This window comes from Hesperophylax consimilis, chromosome 6, assembly GCF_061612785.1.
Source record: "Hesperophylax consimilis isolate HC1 chromosome 6, BYU_Hcon_1.0, whole genome shotgun sequence".
Taxonomy (NCBI): domain Eukaryota; kingdom Metazoa; phylum Arthropoda; class Insecta; order Trichoptera; family Limnephilidae; genus Hesperophylax; species Hesperophylax consimilis.
In genome coordinates, this window is record NC_142841.1 from 5,374,311 (window position 1) to 5,387,928 (window position 13,618).

General features: G+C 34.9%; 2 protein-coding genes across 2 annotated transcripts in view; one reads left to right on the plus strand and one right to left on the minus strand.

Moving 5' to 3' along the window:
- LOC149422877 (aminopeptidase N) overlaps nt 1-13,618 on the plus strand; it is a 34,911-nt gene that overhangs the window by 61 nt on the left and 21,232 nt on the right. The window lies entirely within an intron of this gene.
- Nucleotides 58-9,805, minus strand: LOC149422878 (uncharacterized). The gene is made up of 2 exons (XM_089633017.1): nt 9,785-9,805; nt 58-3,854 (listed from the first exon to the last, which is right to left on the minus strand). The coding sequence occupies exons 1-2, from the start codon at nt 9,803-9,805 to the stop codon at nt 66-68; spliced, it is 3,810 nt and encodes a 1,269-aa protein (XP_089489143.1). The 3' UTR covers nt 58-65.

Below are 13,618 nucleotides of genomic sequence, written 5' to 3' on the forward strand. Positions count from 1 at the left end.
CACATTAATTACAATCATTCTCAGTGTCCCCGTCTCACGATGTTATCTGTAGTACTTCTGTAAATCTACCCGCTAACCTCCTTCACAGAGGACCGCGAACGAGAACGAGACCGCTCTCGGACTAAAGATACCCACAGCACTCGCGTAGCTGGATCGCATACAATGAAGTAGAGAAATAGAACGAACCCTTGAAGTGTAGCAGTGAGACAAAAGAGATACGAGAAAAGGATTTCATTTCCCGTGACGGCCAGCAACCCGAAAATCCACGACAAACCCAAAAGGAAAAACAAGAGAACAGACAGACGAAGCTGGGACATTACCAACTCGGGGTCCACAGAACGTCTTTTACCGTCAGGCCCCCGGAGAATAGATCGCATCACCAAGACAAACACAGTCAAGTTAGTCACTATAATACATCCCACTGGAAGCAACACTGTGAGGTACAAGTTAAGGCCCTGCGGATAGCATATAGCGGAAGAATCTCGGATCAGAACGGGCGCGGTTCCTGGAACATCTTTGGAGACGACATTCGAGGGTGGCAAGTATGCCCGAGGACTTACTATTAGCAGAATTGCCACCGGAAGAATGGGTAAACCCCATCCAGCTAGAGAAAACTTCAGCATGAATCTGACTGGTCGCTGTGCCCCCAGTACCCGAACGTAGCGGGCAAACTGTAACAATGCGGTCAGCAACATCCACATGAACGCGGCAAGCACGGAATAGTGCAGCATAGCCCCTAAAACTGTGCACTCGATGTCGGTGTTATTTAGTGCATCCTGCGAAACCATCATTATTGACTGCAGCGCTATGGCCGCAGAGAGCTGGAGCAGGACCTTGGATCCGGCCTTCTGTCGCCAGGCTGGAAACACGATAGCCGTAGCTGCAATTCCAGCTATCCCTACCAGGGACAAAGAACAGCCCACAAGAGTGATGGCATTCAACGCTCGACCATGGTAGTACAGCACTATGACTTCGCCCCCATTCTCACCGCTGCCGCGATACCCCAGAACCAATTGAGCAAAGTGTGTAAGATGTAGACAAGCGCACACATCCATATCTTCGTGGCTCCCCAAGTGATAACACCCTTGCTCCAACCACTGTCCATCGGAATAATGAGTGCTCCCATAGTCCCAGTAAGCGCACGCCCTCTCCGTGCTAGTATTTTCGTCTAATCTTTTGTATATCAATATCAAAGGAAGGGGGAGATCAGACTCATAACCGGGAACTGAAACGCTCATGATTCTACTATTGATTATGTCTTTAATTTTTTTTGTTTCTTGAAAAATGATATCGCTAAAAAACGCTTCGATTATAATTTGCGGTTGAGTTATTACATGGTCAGATGTGATGTTTGTCGATCGATTCCGAAATTGTATAGCATTTAATAGGTCCTGAGTCATCCAAGTGGCTACTTCTAAGTTTGGTATTGCCAATACGTCGAAAATGGACATATTAGACGTCAGCGAAATAACGTTTAAATCTGTGAATAGTGACGAATTAACACCAGGTCTACGAGCGAGAGCTACGCCGGAAATATTGTTTATGTGAGGAGAAGACATGTGGGTTAAAAACAGAGGTGTTACTGAGAGGTCTATTCCCTCATCTTTGAATTCATAACTGGCGTTGTTACTTTTATTTAATGCTATCATCGACAATATAACCTCTACCGATTCGAGAAGCATATTGGAAGAATTCATTGTCTGTGCTAAGTTCATAAAATCCTCGTCAACTTCCATCAAACTGTTCACAGCCCTGGCAATATTCATGGAGTCACCCCAGTCAATAAGACTAATATTTTCATCCGACATGTGTACAATTGTTTTCAATGACATTGCCAAGAAATATATGTCAGCAGGAATGAGGTCTTCTTTGTCGGCTAATATGGAAATTAAATCGTGGGTGAGAAACGACGATGTGGTTGAAATGTCTGTATACCCTTTCGCTACTTGATATAGAAACGTGGTTCTGTTGGTGGGTTCATAGTTTTCACTGCAGTTTCCTTCTACGATTCCCCACGTCCCACCTTCTAAGAAAGAACCGCGGCACTTCCTTGTGACTGGCAGTCCATTACTTTGCATACAAAATTCCTTCGGCGCTACATTTTCTCCAATAGCAGTCAATTCCCAGTGAAGAAGACAGTTCTCTACTTCCCCAAAGGGTAAACAATACTCGGTACTCTTCAATGAAATCAGATTATGCGTAAATATATTCTTGCACATATCTAACAATAATGAATACGTATCGATAATTTTGCAATATTTGCTGTCGCAGTTAGAGCTGCTAATCAGTTTGACGCTCAAGTGAACCGTCGCTTGCATATTGAAAGACGCGTCAATGCTATCTATTTTCATAAATTTAGCACTTCTGACAGTCAAATACTGTTTAATTTTTTCGGCTTCATTTTCCCAATTAGGTTTACACATCGTTATATCCGGACAAATGTCGATTAGTGTGAGTTTCAAAACAAAGTCATGTCTATCTAATTTTTTAGATGGAATGATTATCTTGTTGGACTGAACTAATTTGAAGTTATGGGAGTTGTGACCTTCGCACCAGTATTCTCCTGATTCGTCACTTATCCGCTCGACTTCAAACACAGTCTTTTCTACGTCGTAGGTTTGGTCAGTATTGAGATTCTTGCTGAATCGTAATTTCACTTGCCTGTACGGCTCGTCTTCAATCTCGGCTTTAAGAAAAAATCCTTTAGCATTGGAGAAACATTGTACACCAGGATCTTCTGGGACTTTCCAGAGGCTATTTGGATGGTAAATAACGAGATGCAAAACGTCCGGATCTCCGCTCGTTTGCAGGGATACTTCGGCTTCTTTTATATCAGCTCTTATTTGACATGCCATACAAGATAAGTTTGTATTTTCGTCAGCAAGCAACCAAAGATGATTCTTGCTTATTATTCCTTTTGTATAACTAGCATTTTCGTAGTTAGTCTTGCGATCCCAGTTGATGTAAGAAACCGTCGTATTCGGGTACCATAAATATTCTTTTTCTGACCAATACAATCCAGACCAACAATGTGTCATCAAATCAAAATCGTACGTGGACGCTATTTCGTTCACCAGGTGGCCTTCCACCTTGCTCAATATCTGTAAAGGATTCGGACATGAAGATTCAATGAACTGGCGCCAGGTGGAGCCGGGTTCATAAACCTCGATGCCGTAACACAAACCATCGCTGTGGCCATATTTAGCAGCCTTATATCCTTCGGGGCAGTGAAGCGGCAGCAAGTGTTCCTTCCAAGATAAGCAGAGAGATGGATACTTGAAAGAACAGTTCTCCGTCTTCATCGTTTGCTTTTCAAAGTCTAAAAGCAGGCAGTCTTGAACAATAGAATATCGCGAGAAATAAAAATTGTCATCAACCGTTACAGCCTCCCCCCATTTCTCCCCTGGAAGAGACCAGGCCAAGGGTCCAAAGGGAATGGATCGTTTGACTGGCAGCCATGCTAGCTTAATGTCTTCAAAAGCCGGCTTACTGATCAGAGCTTCTACCTCATCATAATCTAGATCGAAAATCGTCAGCGTTGATCCTAAGTTGAAGCAAGGGTTATCCCATTTCGAGGGCTCTGTCAATAAGTAGCAGAATCGTATTTTATTTTTTGAAGTAAGCACTGGGCTAAATCCCGGAGGACATAGTTCCGTTGAGGTTCTTGTTTGCGTGCGCGCGCAATCAGGAACCTCGTCGTGTTTTGGGATCCAACCGGTTTCGTCGCACTCTCTTGTCACAAGTTCTTGGGCCTCGGTGATGCAGAGTGGCTCCGAGTCCACCTTCTGTTCCTTCGTGAGAGACGTCAGCCATATCACCGGGTTCTTCTGGTTAGTGGATTCCTCGGAACAAAGCTGTAAACAAAAAAGGAAAATTATTTATTGTACTTTGCCAATTCGACGTGCGTGTAGTTTTTTGCCGCGAAAACAGCGGAATCAAAATCGTAATTTCTTTTTAGATCATTGATCTTCGATAAGAGTGGAAAAATGAGTTTAATTAATTTGTATATTTCCCCACAGTGTTACCTTAAATCTTTGCTTTCATTATTTTATTTTTAATTCTTAAAATCATTAGTCATTTCTCAAATAACTCACTTTTCAAAAATAATATACTTGAATTAAAGTTATTTGTACACTGTTTACACCGACGAAGGTACGAGTAGCTTGAAAACTGTTAGGATTATGAAGAGTTATTCTAAACAACTCACTTTTCAAAGATAATGTATTATGAAGATGTTTGTACACTTTGTGCACCTACAAAGATACGAGTAGCGTGGAAACTGTTAGGATTATGAAGAATTATTTTGAATAACTCACTTTTTAAACATAATACATTTGAATTAAAGTTGTTTGTACACTGTTTGCACCGACGAAGATACGAGTAGCTAGGAAGCTGTGAGGATTGTAAGTTTTTTTTTTTTAAACATGTATGGTGATGAACCTATCCATTCAAAGTTATTGCGTTTCAGTATAAACCATTCATCACAAAATTAAATAATTATATAATATATATGTATAAAATTATGTCTATTTTTTTAAATTACTAATTTTCTAAGACATTGATGCCAATCAGAATAACAGAAGGGATGCATGAATGTAAATGAATCAAGGAGTGTGTGCCAAGTTTGAGTAGTTTGACGGTTCGTCCTCTCTGCGTACTGATGGTTAGTTAGTTAGTTTACATAATCACTAAGTACTTCACTAAGTTAGGTAGTAAGAAATAATATTTATAATTTTTTTAATGTTAACTTTTAAGTTAAGAAAGTGAAATACGTATGTTTCTTTTAACTTAAAATCAAAACAAAATAAAAGTAAATTGTTACCTTTGAATCCCAGACATCTTCTGTTTGTGTCCCAGCCGTTGAAACAATAAGAAGAATTGTCAAAATTGTAGTAAACATTTCTGAAACGTAAAATGAAACATAGTTAGTAACACATTTACACGTCCGCTAAGCAAAACTGGAAAATAGTGAAAAGTAATTAATTTCAAAGGGAAGTACTTATATACTTTACATCATTGTACCTACACCCCTAGAATTGTTTTCACTTATTATTATAAACCTATATTCCTACTTATTTGGTAGTTCTATTTAGTTATGCAAGGTGTTTAATATTTAAAATTAAGGATTGTCTTAAGCCGACATACAACTCGAAAACGGGGGCTTGCTCTACGCTCACATTTTAATTAATCCTAATGAAGTATTATTAAAATCGCAAATGTTTCTAGAGGGATCCCTGCGGATAAACCTATTTATATTTAAGATCAATAGAAACAGGACCTTACCATTAAGGCGATGCACTACGTCATGTAATATTTTAAATCGAGCCGCTATCAATAACAGCTCTCACGTAGATGGCGATAATGTTTAAATTCCCGCTTAACACCATCCGCCTGTTTTGATTTATGCAAGAAAAAAACATGGTCAAAAAGTGCCTTTTATTTTATTTTTTGGATGTTCAGGCATGAATTTTTTTTTCAATCATTTTAAAAATAACATAATTTTCCAAATTTTACAATAAAATCATAACCGAAAATGGTTTCATTAGTAGGAGATTTTGAACTTTAAAGCAGTTTTCATAGGCCTTATACAATATTTTTTTCTGGGCCGATAAAAAGACTAATCTAAAAAATACTCAATGATTTCAAAGGCCAAGATGTATTCTACTCGCAGTATTTGATTGAAAGAACTGAAACATTTCTAGGCGACCAAATTTTCAAACCAAAAACACTTTATTTTGTATTACTACGTAGTGCATCGCCTTAAAATGTTTTATTTAAAATGGTTTGAAAATTTTTTTCAACTATATTTGCGGTCAGCACAACATTTTATTTATATATTCGTTAAATTAGTAATTTCCCGAAGAATCCCTCTAGAAACATTTCAGATTTTAGTATTACGTTCATCAAATGTTGTTTTACACGACTCGCTTATATCGTTAAGATTCCCATTTTATTTTAGAGATTTGCTAGGGCAAATTCAACCGTAGCTCTGTCCAATACACCTGGGCCATGCGTCGCATTTTTTGTGCACAGCTGCTTCACGTACGTCGTTAGAATTCTAGCTTTATTTTAGGATATTGTCTCGTCTCAACCTCTAGAAAGCCTACGTACCTCGACGTATCGCTAAAAACAGAATCATCAACCGTGTTTGCCGCGCCGCGGCCGCGCCGTGCGCCAAATGAGTTTTCTTCAAAATTGTGTGTTTATTGCACTAGTAGTTTCCCCAAAATAGCTTCACATATTGAAATAAAAAAATCTCCCAAGTTCGCTTAAAAAAGATATAAAGTAATCAAAGATGTTTTTGATTCATTATTTTCATACAGCTTTAAGTGTCATTTACAATGAAAATACATTAATATGATGTTTTCCTCTAAATAAATAAGGGACGTACCTACTTGACCTATTTTAACCAGTTATTCCTGACAATATTTGCAGTAAAAAACGAAATTGTGGTCTCCGGTGACCGTTAAAAAATCAGTAGGTATTGAACAGTAAGGATCGGGCGAGGGGTTAGGCGGTTATATACTCGGCTGAGAGACAGTAACGATATGTCGAAGATTTTTTGACCTGTATAATAGGACACGTAGTACTTTATACAATTTTTTTCCAATAAAATAAATTAGTCTGCACGTGACAAAACGACAAAATAACAAAACATTATTTCCTTGCTAATAGAATAACATTTATTTGAGTGATATACGAACATACTTTAAGGCTCAAAATCGCTTTTTTAGAAAATTCCGAATCTGATCCGTAGTGCTCGCAGGCGTTCAACTGAATAAGTTGGATGGGTCATATGATGGTTTGGCGTTCCACAAGTTAAAGATACATTTTCCAAGACAAATTTTAATAAAAATAAACCTATGAACATGCTAGTTAACGTTAACCATTATTTAAAGAAAACCCGAACCGGAAAATGGTGTAGAATATTATTTTGCGTTTAGAATTTACTACGAAAAATAGCAATTCACATACGTCAAACAGTAAGTGATTATAACGCCATCTAGCGGTAGAAAAGCGAATAATATGTAGTTTTAAAAAAAATTGCAATATTTATGAAAGTTGATTTGAAGGATCTATGATTTTTTAGAAACATTTAACAAGAACCGTTTCATTAACCCACGAACAAACAACTAAAAAATAAAATAAAAACTTTTGGGAAATCAAGCACGTTTAAGGTTTTTATTCCAAGTTCTTCAATTACTTAAACTTTTGGAAAAATATTTTTTATCATTGTTTGTTATATCATCACCCATTTCCATAACCAGAACTATCCAAGGCATCATTTTTTATACTGCATCGGGAATTGAACCAGCGATTTCTCGATTCAAAGGCAATTGATTAGTGTGCACCACTGGAGCAGGTACGATCATTAGTGGATTTTTTTTACCTTTCCTAACCAGTCGGCATTTGGCGTTCAATGGCAGTAAATTTACGAGTAAATTTATGGGCTTATCTCTATTAACATTTTATCTCGACCTTTGGGATTAAATTTATTGAGTGGGATTACAAACACTATTGCGAATAATTCAATAAAAATGAGAGTTGCTTTCATACGCGGCGTTCGGAAACACGTGGTAAAAACGTGTAACCAATCAGAATAATTAAGTATATTAATTGAATAAATAAAATATGAAATTAAGAACGTTTTTAAATATTATAAATATAGCTGAAGAAGCTAGGGCATAATCTAAACTTTATCAATAAACTAATAATAAAAAATACATCGTTTTAAAATATCATAATTTTAAACAATTTTTTGTCAAGTCAAGCTTATAACTTTCAGACTGAAAGTTAAGCATACTATTTTTAAGCAAATATTATTAGCCTGAAAAACCTTTTAATTGTAATATGTAAATTGAAAAAAATTGTGAAGAGTGTTAGCAGGTCTGGCACGGACGATCGATAAAGCCCTGTGTGAATACGGTCTTGACGAAATCCGTCGCCTATGGTCAATTAGCGATATTTGTGAGCACGGTCAGAATGTGATTCCGACAAGGGTCAGCATAGCGCGGCGTACAAGGGGTCGGATAAGCTGTTAATATACACAACTTTTTTGATATTGTCGCTCGTTATGCAAAATAACTGGTTTATTAATGGATGGGGGTGAACTAAATAAGCTCTTAGAACTGAAAGAAATCGTGTACACTATCCATATACTTAGTTAATTTTGACTTACGACCTTATAAACTAATTAATACGAGACAATACCCTAAAATAAATATTTAGTTATTATTATTGATACAAAATTAAATTGGCAGTCACAAATTAATAATACCGTCTGTAAATTAAGATATCTTCGATACACATTTTACAGACTAAAAGAAGTGCTCAATGTTGAAAAACTGAAAAATATTTATTTTTCTTTGGTGCAATCTTCACTCATATACGGAATAATGGGGCGGTGCGCTTCATGCACATATATTTACAAATAACTCAAAATTATATCATCAAAGTTGTGTATAATCGGAAAAGAACATTTTCAACAGAGGAGTTATACAAAGAATTTAAACTATTCTGTCTCCGTAAACTATTTATTTTGAAAACTATGAAATACATCATTAAAAACAAAAATAAATTCGAAATAAATGAAAACAGAATCAACATTTGAAATAATAATGTATTTCATACTCTCGAAACAAACATAAAACAATCCCAAACACACTGCAGTTTCATTCTTTTACCGAAATATTCAAGTGATTACTAAACTTCCTCAATATCTCGTGTTCAATTCTTAGACGCCTGTTTTTTTTGTTTCATTTGTGTTCAAGTATGATACAGTTAAAAACGACGTAAGTTGAAATGGTACAATTATCTCAGTAATCAGAGCACTTCCCCGGAAATGAAGACGTCTTGGGTTCAATTCTTAAACGTCTATTTTTATTTCATTTGTGAGACGTTAATATTATCCTCAATGTTAGACAATATAATATTAGTCAAAATCAAATGAATTGTTTGGGATATTGCATGAAATCAACCCGTGCTTTAGTTAGTAGGCACTTGTAATTATTGTGCTTTAGCTGCTGTATAAAACCTTCTCTATCAGGTATCATTTTATCGCGAAACGATAAAATGAAGTGGAAACCACTCACAACTGATTCTTTTCATGTTAAACGGTATAATATTAATTATGTTGTCTTATAATTCCATTCTTATCGCATCCAGCCATCGATGGAAATTATTTTGTCGATGCATGCAACATCACACGTTTTTAAATACACCTATTTTTTATCATCGAAGAAGAAAATAATATTAATAAATCTAAACGAAACATGAAACAGAACAAGACACAGAAAATTGAAAAGGTTACGGTCACAACTAGGAATCGAACCCAGGATCTCTTGTGTTACCGGGACAGGCGTCTTAACAACTCGACAAAAAGGGAGCTGTCACAAAATATGGGGAAAATTAGTTTGTCAGATGATATTGTTGATTCTGAATTTGAAATTTGACGTTTAATAAAAAGGTCCCAGATCCTGGGTTCGATTCTTAGTTGTAACCGTTATCTTTTTAGTTTTCTGTGTCTTGTTCTGTTTCATGTTTCTATTAGAGTTATTAGTATTATCTTCTTCTTCAATGATATTTTACATTGTTGGGTATAACCTTAAAAATAAGTTTTTCTAAGTTGTTCCTGAACATGTGTTATTAAATTTATTTAGCAGACACTAAAATTTAAACTTTTTTTTCACGCGTGTAATTCCAGTAGGTGTAATTCAATACTTGTGTAATTTTGTAATGTGTTATTCCGTTGGTGTCTAATTCTAACAGCGTAATATATTAGTACCTTAGATGTTATTCTCTCCATGTGTAATTCTAGCCGTGTAATATTGGTAGGTGAAATTCCTGTGTAATTCCGTCCTTAGACCTTATTTCTCTCTGGAACGAAGAGAAAACATACCATACTTGTATTCTGCTACCAGGTCACTTACATATAGGTAAATGAAATGAGAACAATAGTGTGTTGTTTTTCTCTGTGCTTTTAAAATTTATTCGGCTAAACTGATCTCTCTCTTCTTTATTTCGTTGTTATCTGCAATCTACATACTTCGACCGTATAATTTTGTTCACTGATGCGTCACTTGAAAATAAGTTCATTAAAATCTGATGTAAGTAAACAAGTGACGAAGTAATTTCATTACTTCTGCGTCTGTTCGTTTAAAAACCGCATTGTGATAAAACAAAGCCTTAAGTCTACCTTGCCAGATGAAAATTGACGCCTACCTAGATCCTGTGCCCTACTGACAAATTTTGTAGTGTTTCATCTCGTTTGTATGATTCATTATAAAAATACATTTGAATCAACACGACTGTAGCCGTAATTAATTTGATTGTAAATTTATTTAGAATAAATGTCTGCCTACATGCTATGAACTCAACTAAGGTACTTTTTTTTCCAAAATTCATAAGGGATCCAAAGCATTTATTTTCATTTCATGCTTCTCGAAACTATAATCGTTTTTAAATAACATAAAAATGATATATTACCCATGACAATAAAAAACGTTATAAACTAATTTTCCGAAAGAGAAGCATGTTGAAAAAGATGTAAGTTGAAAAAAAGTTCGGATTTTAGTTTTTATTTCTTATTTATTTATCATAAATATCTCATTTGCACGTTTTAAAATAATAATGTAATATTATTAATAATTAAAAATTATATATTTGGAATAACTTAATGAGACCTCAAACTGCAATATTTAATCAATAAAGACTATATTTATTGTTTTTGTGTTTAATTCGTAGAACTCCATTTAAATTTTTTTTAATTGAATTAAAATCAAATTTAATAATATAATTATTAAGTTCTGCAAGTATTTTTTGGTTTTTGTTATTGTTACAGCTGTTTCGGCTTTCAAGGCCATTTTCAAACTACGGTTTAGCCACGTTTAGATGACTTATTAATATTATTCTATTTTACCCCCTCGCAATTTAAATTTGATTTATTACCGGTTAAACCAATGTACTGATAAAATAATTGTGACAATAGATTTCATATTCTGTGGGGGTATTTTGAAGTCTGTTTTCCCCACATTAATGTTATCTTAATTGTTTAATAATGATGTAGCAGTTAAAAAAATAATAATAAATAAATAAAAAATAAAAAAATAAATAAAGACGATATTAACTATGCACAAACAAAAATTGTGAAATCAGAGAAGACAAAAAGATTCAGTCGCATGTTCGTTTGATAGTCGTTTATTGTATTAAATTATTTAAAATTGATAAGTGGATTGTTATTAAGAACCATTTGACACCCTGCTATCTAGCAGTTTAACGGGACTCCATTGTAATTAAGGAAAATAAAAAAATATTTAATAAACCGATTTTTAAAAAAGAAGATTACTTTCGACTCGTTGTTAAATCCGAGTTGATCAAATTATTTTTAAACTGTGTTTACCTGTCTCCATAAGCAATATTTTTTCCACTAACTTAACACGAGAAATGGATTAAATTATAACGTACATATGTAAAGCTGCTCGATTTAAACCTCTGTTTGCACAGTTTTAATAGTTTTACAGTTTAGCCTACCTGCTAAAAGTATGTCCAAAATCACCTTCCGTTTCTCTTCTGAATTGGCACATTCATTTCCCACGTTGTTGGAGCACTAAAACTAAAACCAACCGAAATAAAAAAAAATACTTTTAAGGCTACAAAACTAGAACCCCTTAATTTAACAAGGGCTTCAAAGGGTTGTGTGCAATTATTTCAACGATCGTGCGTCAGGTTCGACACCAACTGGATAATTGTTTGATACTTCGCAACTTCAGTACAGCCTTCCCGTGTTAGATAACAGCCTGTAGACGTGTTTACATGGTTTATTCGTTTATTGCGTTATCCGGAGACTAAATAATGATAATGGAGCGTTGGGAAAATAAGTACTGCTTTCCACAATACGCTTTTTAATTTACTCAGCCGATACCACTTCCTTATATCTTCTAGGGAGGATGCAGATGATCGAGCAGGTTTCCAGAAATCGATATAATGATCACAAAGTTTTAATTAATTGATTTGTAGACTAGATAGTGTCTTGGATAAACATATTCGATTTTAATTTATATGGGAAACCTATTAACTTTTTCTGAAAGTTTAAATAAATACTCAATTTTTATTGAAAAAACTTTTCTTTCCCTTTTGAAGGTTATACCGATCAATGTAATATATCATTGAAGAAGAAGATAATGCTAACAAATCGAATCGAAATATGAAACAGAACAAGACACATAAAAATAAAAGATAAGAAAGGACTACGTCTTTATCCACTTGATAATTGGGTCCTTATTATTATACGTCATATTAGTCGGGATACTTAAGTCGGTCCATGTCAAGAGTCGATAATAGAAGAGTTTTTTATGAGAAGATGTATGAATATGAATGAGGCAAGGAGTGTCTGCCAAGACCAAGTTTTGCTCTCTGCCCACCCCTGCGTAGAAACGGCATGATTGTTAGTTAGTTAGTTAGTTGTTCAGACGTTCAACATTGAAACATTTCAGTTTTGTGCCGTAGTTTAAGATTGATGTTTTTTATTTTAAAATAACATGTTTTTGTCTCCATCGTTCCATCAACAGACACTTCCTGTTGTTTAAAAGATATCCTATTTTAATCTTTCGGATATTATTGTCAGGCCTTTTGAACCTTCGTGTTTTATCACTAGATATATATAGTACCTACCGTCACAACTACCCAAGAAATATAATGGTTTGAAGATGACGTTTTTTATTCCTGAAGCAAAACAGACATATTATTACGAAAGGTATTTTTATAACATGTTTATCCTGACGAAGAAACGATCAACAATTCAATTATTTTGATTAAATATTGGTACGCACAAAGTGAATTATTTTCTTTAAAATAAAATGGTTTTTTTTAAAAACATAAAATAAATTAATAAAATTGATATTGATCCACTTCCCGACATCCGATCAAGTTGAAACTCAGACTTGTTGTCGATGACAATGCATTATATCAACTTTTGGTGGCGATCATTCTCACACACGCACGTATACAATTAGCACTTAGACCAGGAGGAAGGTTCAACTAGGTCGAAAATTGAAAATAAATGCATTATAGTTAAAAAAGCGGATTAATTTTTTTTAAATTTGATTTATTTAATGGACGCTTCCCCGTTTACCCAGTTTCGCTTTATGTTCTACAATAACTCCATGCATTTTTAACACTTTCTTTACATACTTACATGCTACATGTTTGTGCTTGTATTAAGGTGGAGTTATTGCTAGCACTAACAATGTGTTTTAATTAACCAACCCAAAATCACATCGAGAATTAAATAAATTGTGGTTTTAGTGGTAATTTTTCCAGATAAATTTAATGCATGTTCAACGAATGCATGTTCAAATTTGTCTTCGGGCGGTGAAAAGACAATGTAGGATAAGTTTCTAAATTAGTCGATGTGGGTGGAAATGGTAGGTAGCACGTTCGATTGATAGAGGGTTTATCGATAACGTCGGTAACTTGTCATCGTTCGCTTAATTTATATGACGAGTGCTGTTTTTGTACGTTAGCGATCTGCAGTCGTGCTCGGGAACGATGACAAGTTATCGACATTATCGATAAATCCTTTATTGGTCAACTCACAAAGGTGGGTACAAAAAGTACCTAT

Bases quoted from the DNA above. Each gene is read 5' to 3' on its own strand.
- LOC149422878 (XM_089633017.1), bottom strand. From the start codon at position 9,805: ATGGAGAGAATAACATCTAAG. The intron at 3,855-9,784 runs GTACTAATATAT...TTTTGTTTACAG, and splicing joins TGGAGAGAATAACATCTAAG to CTTTGTTCCGAGGAATCCAC.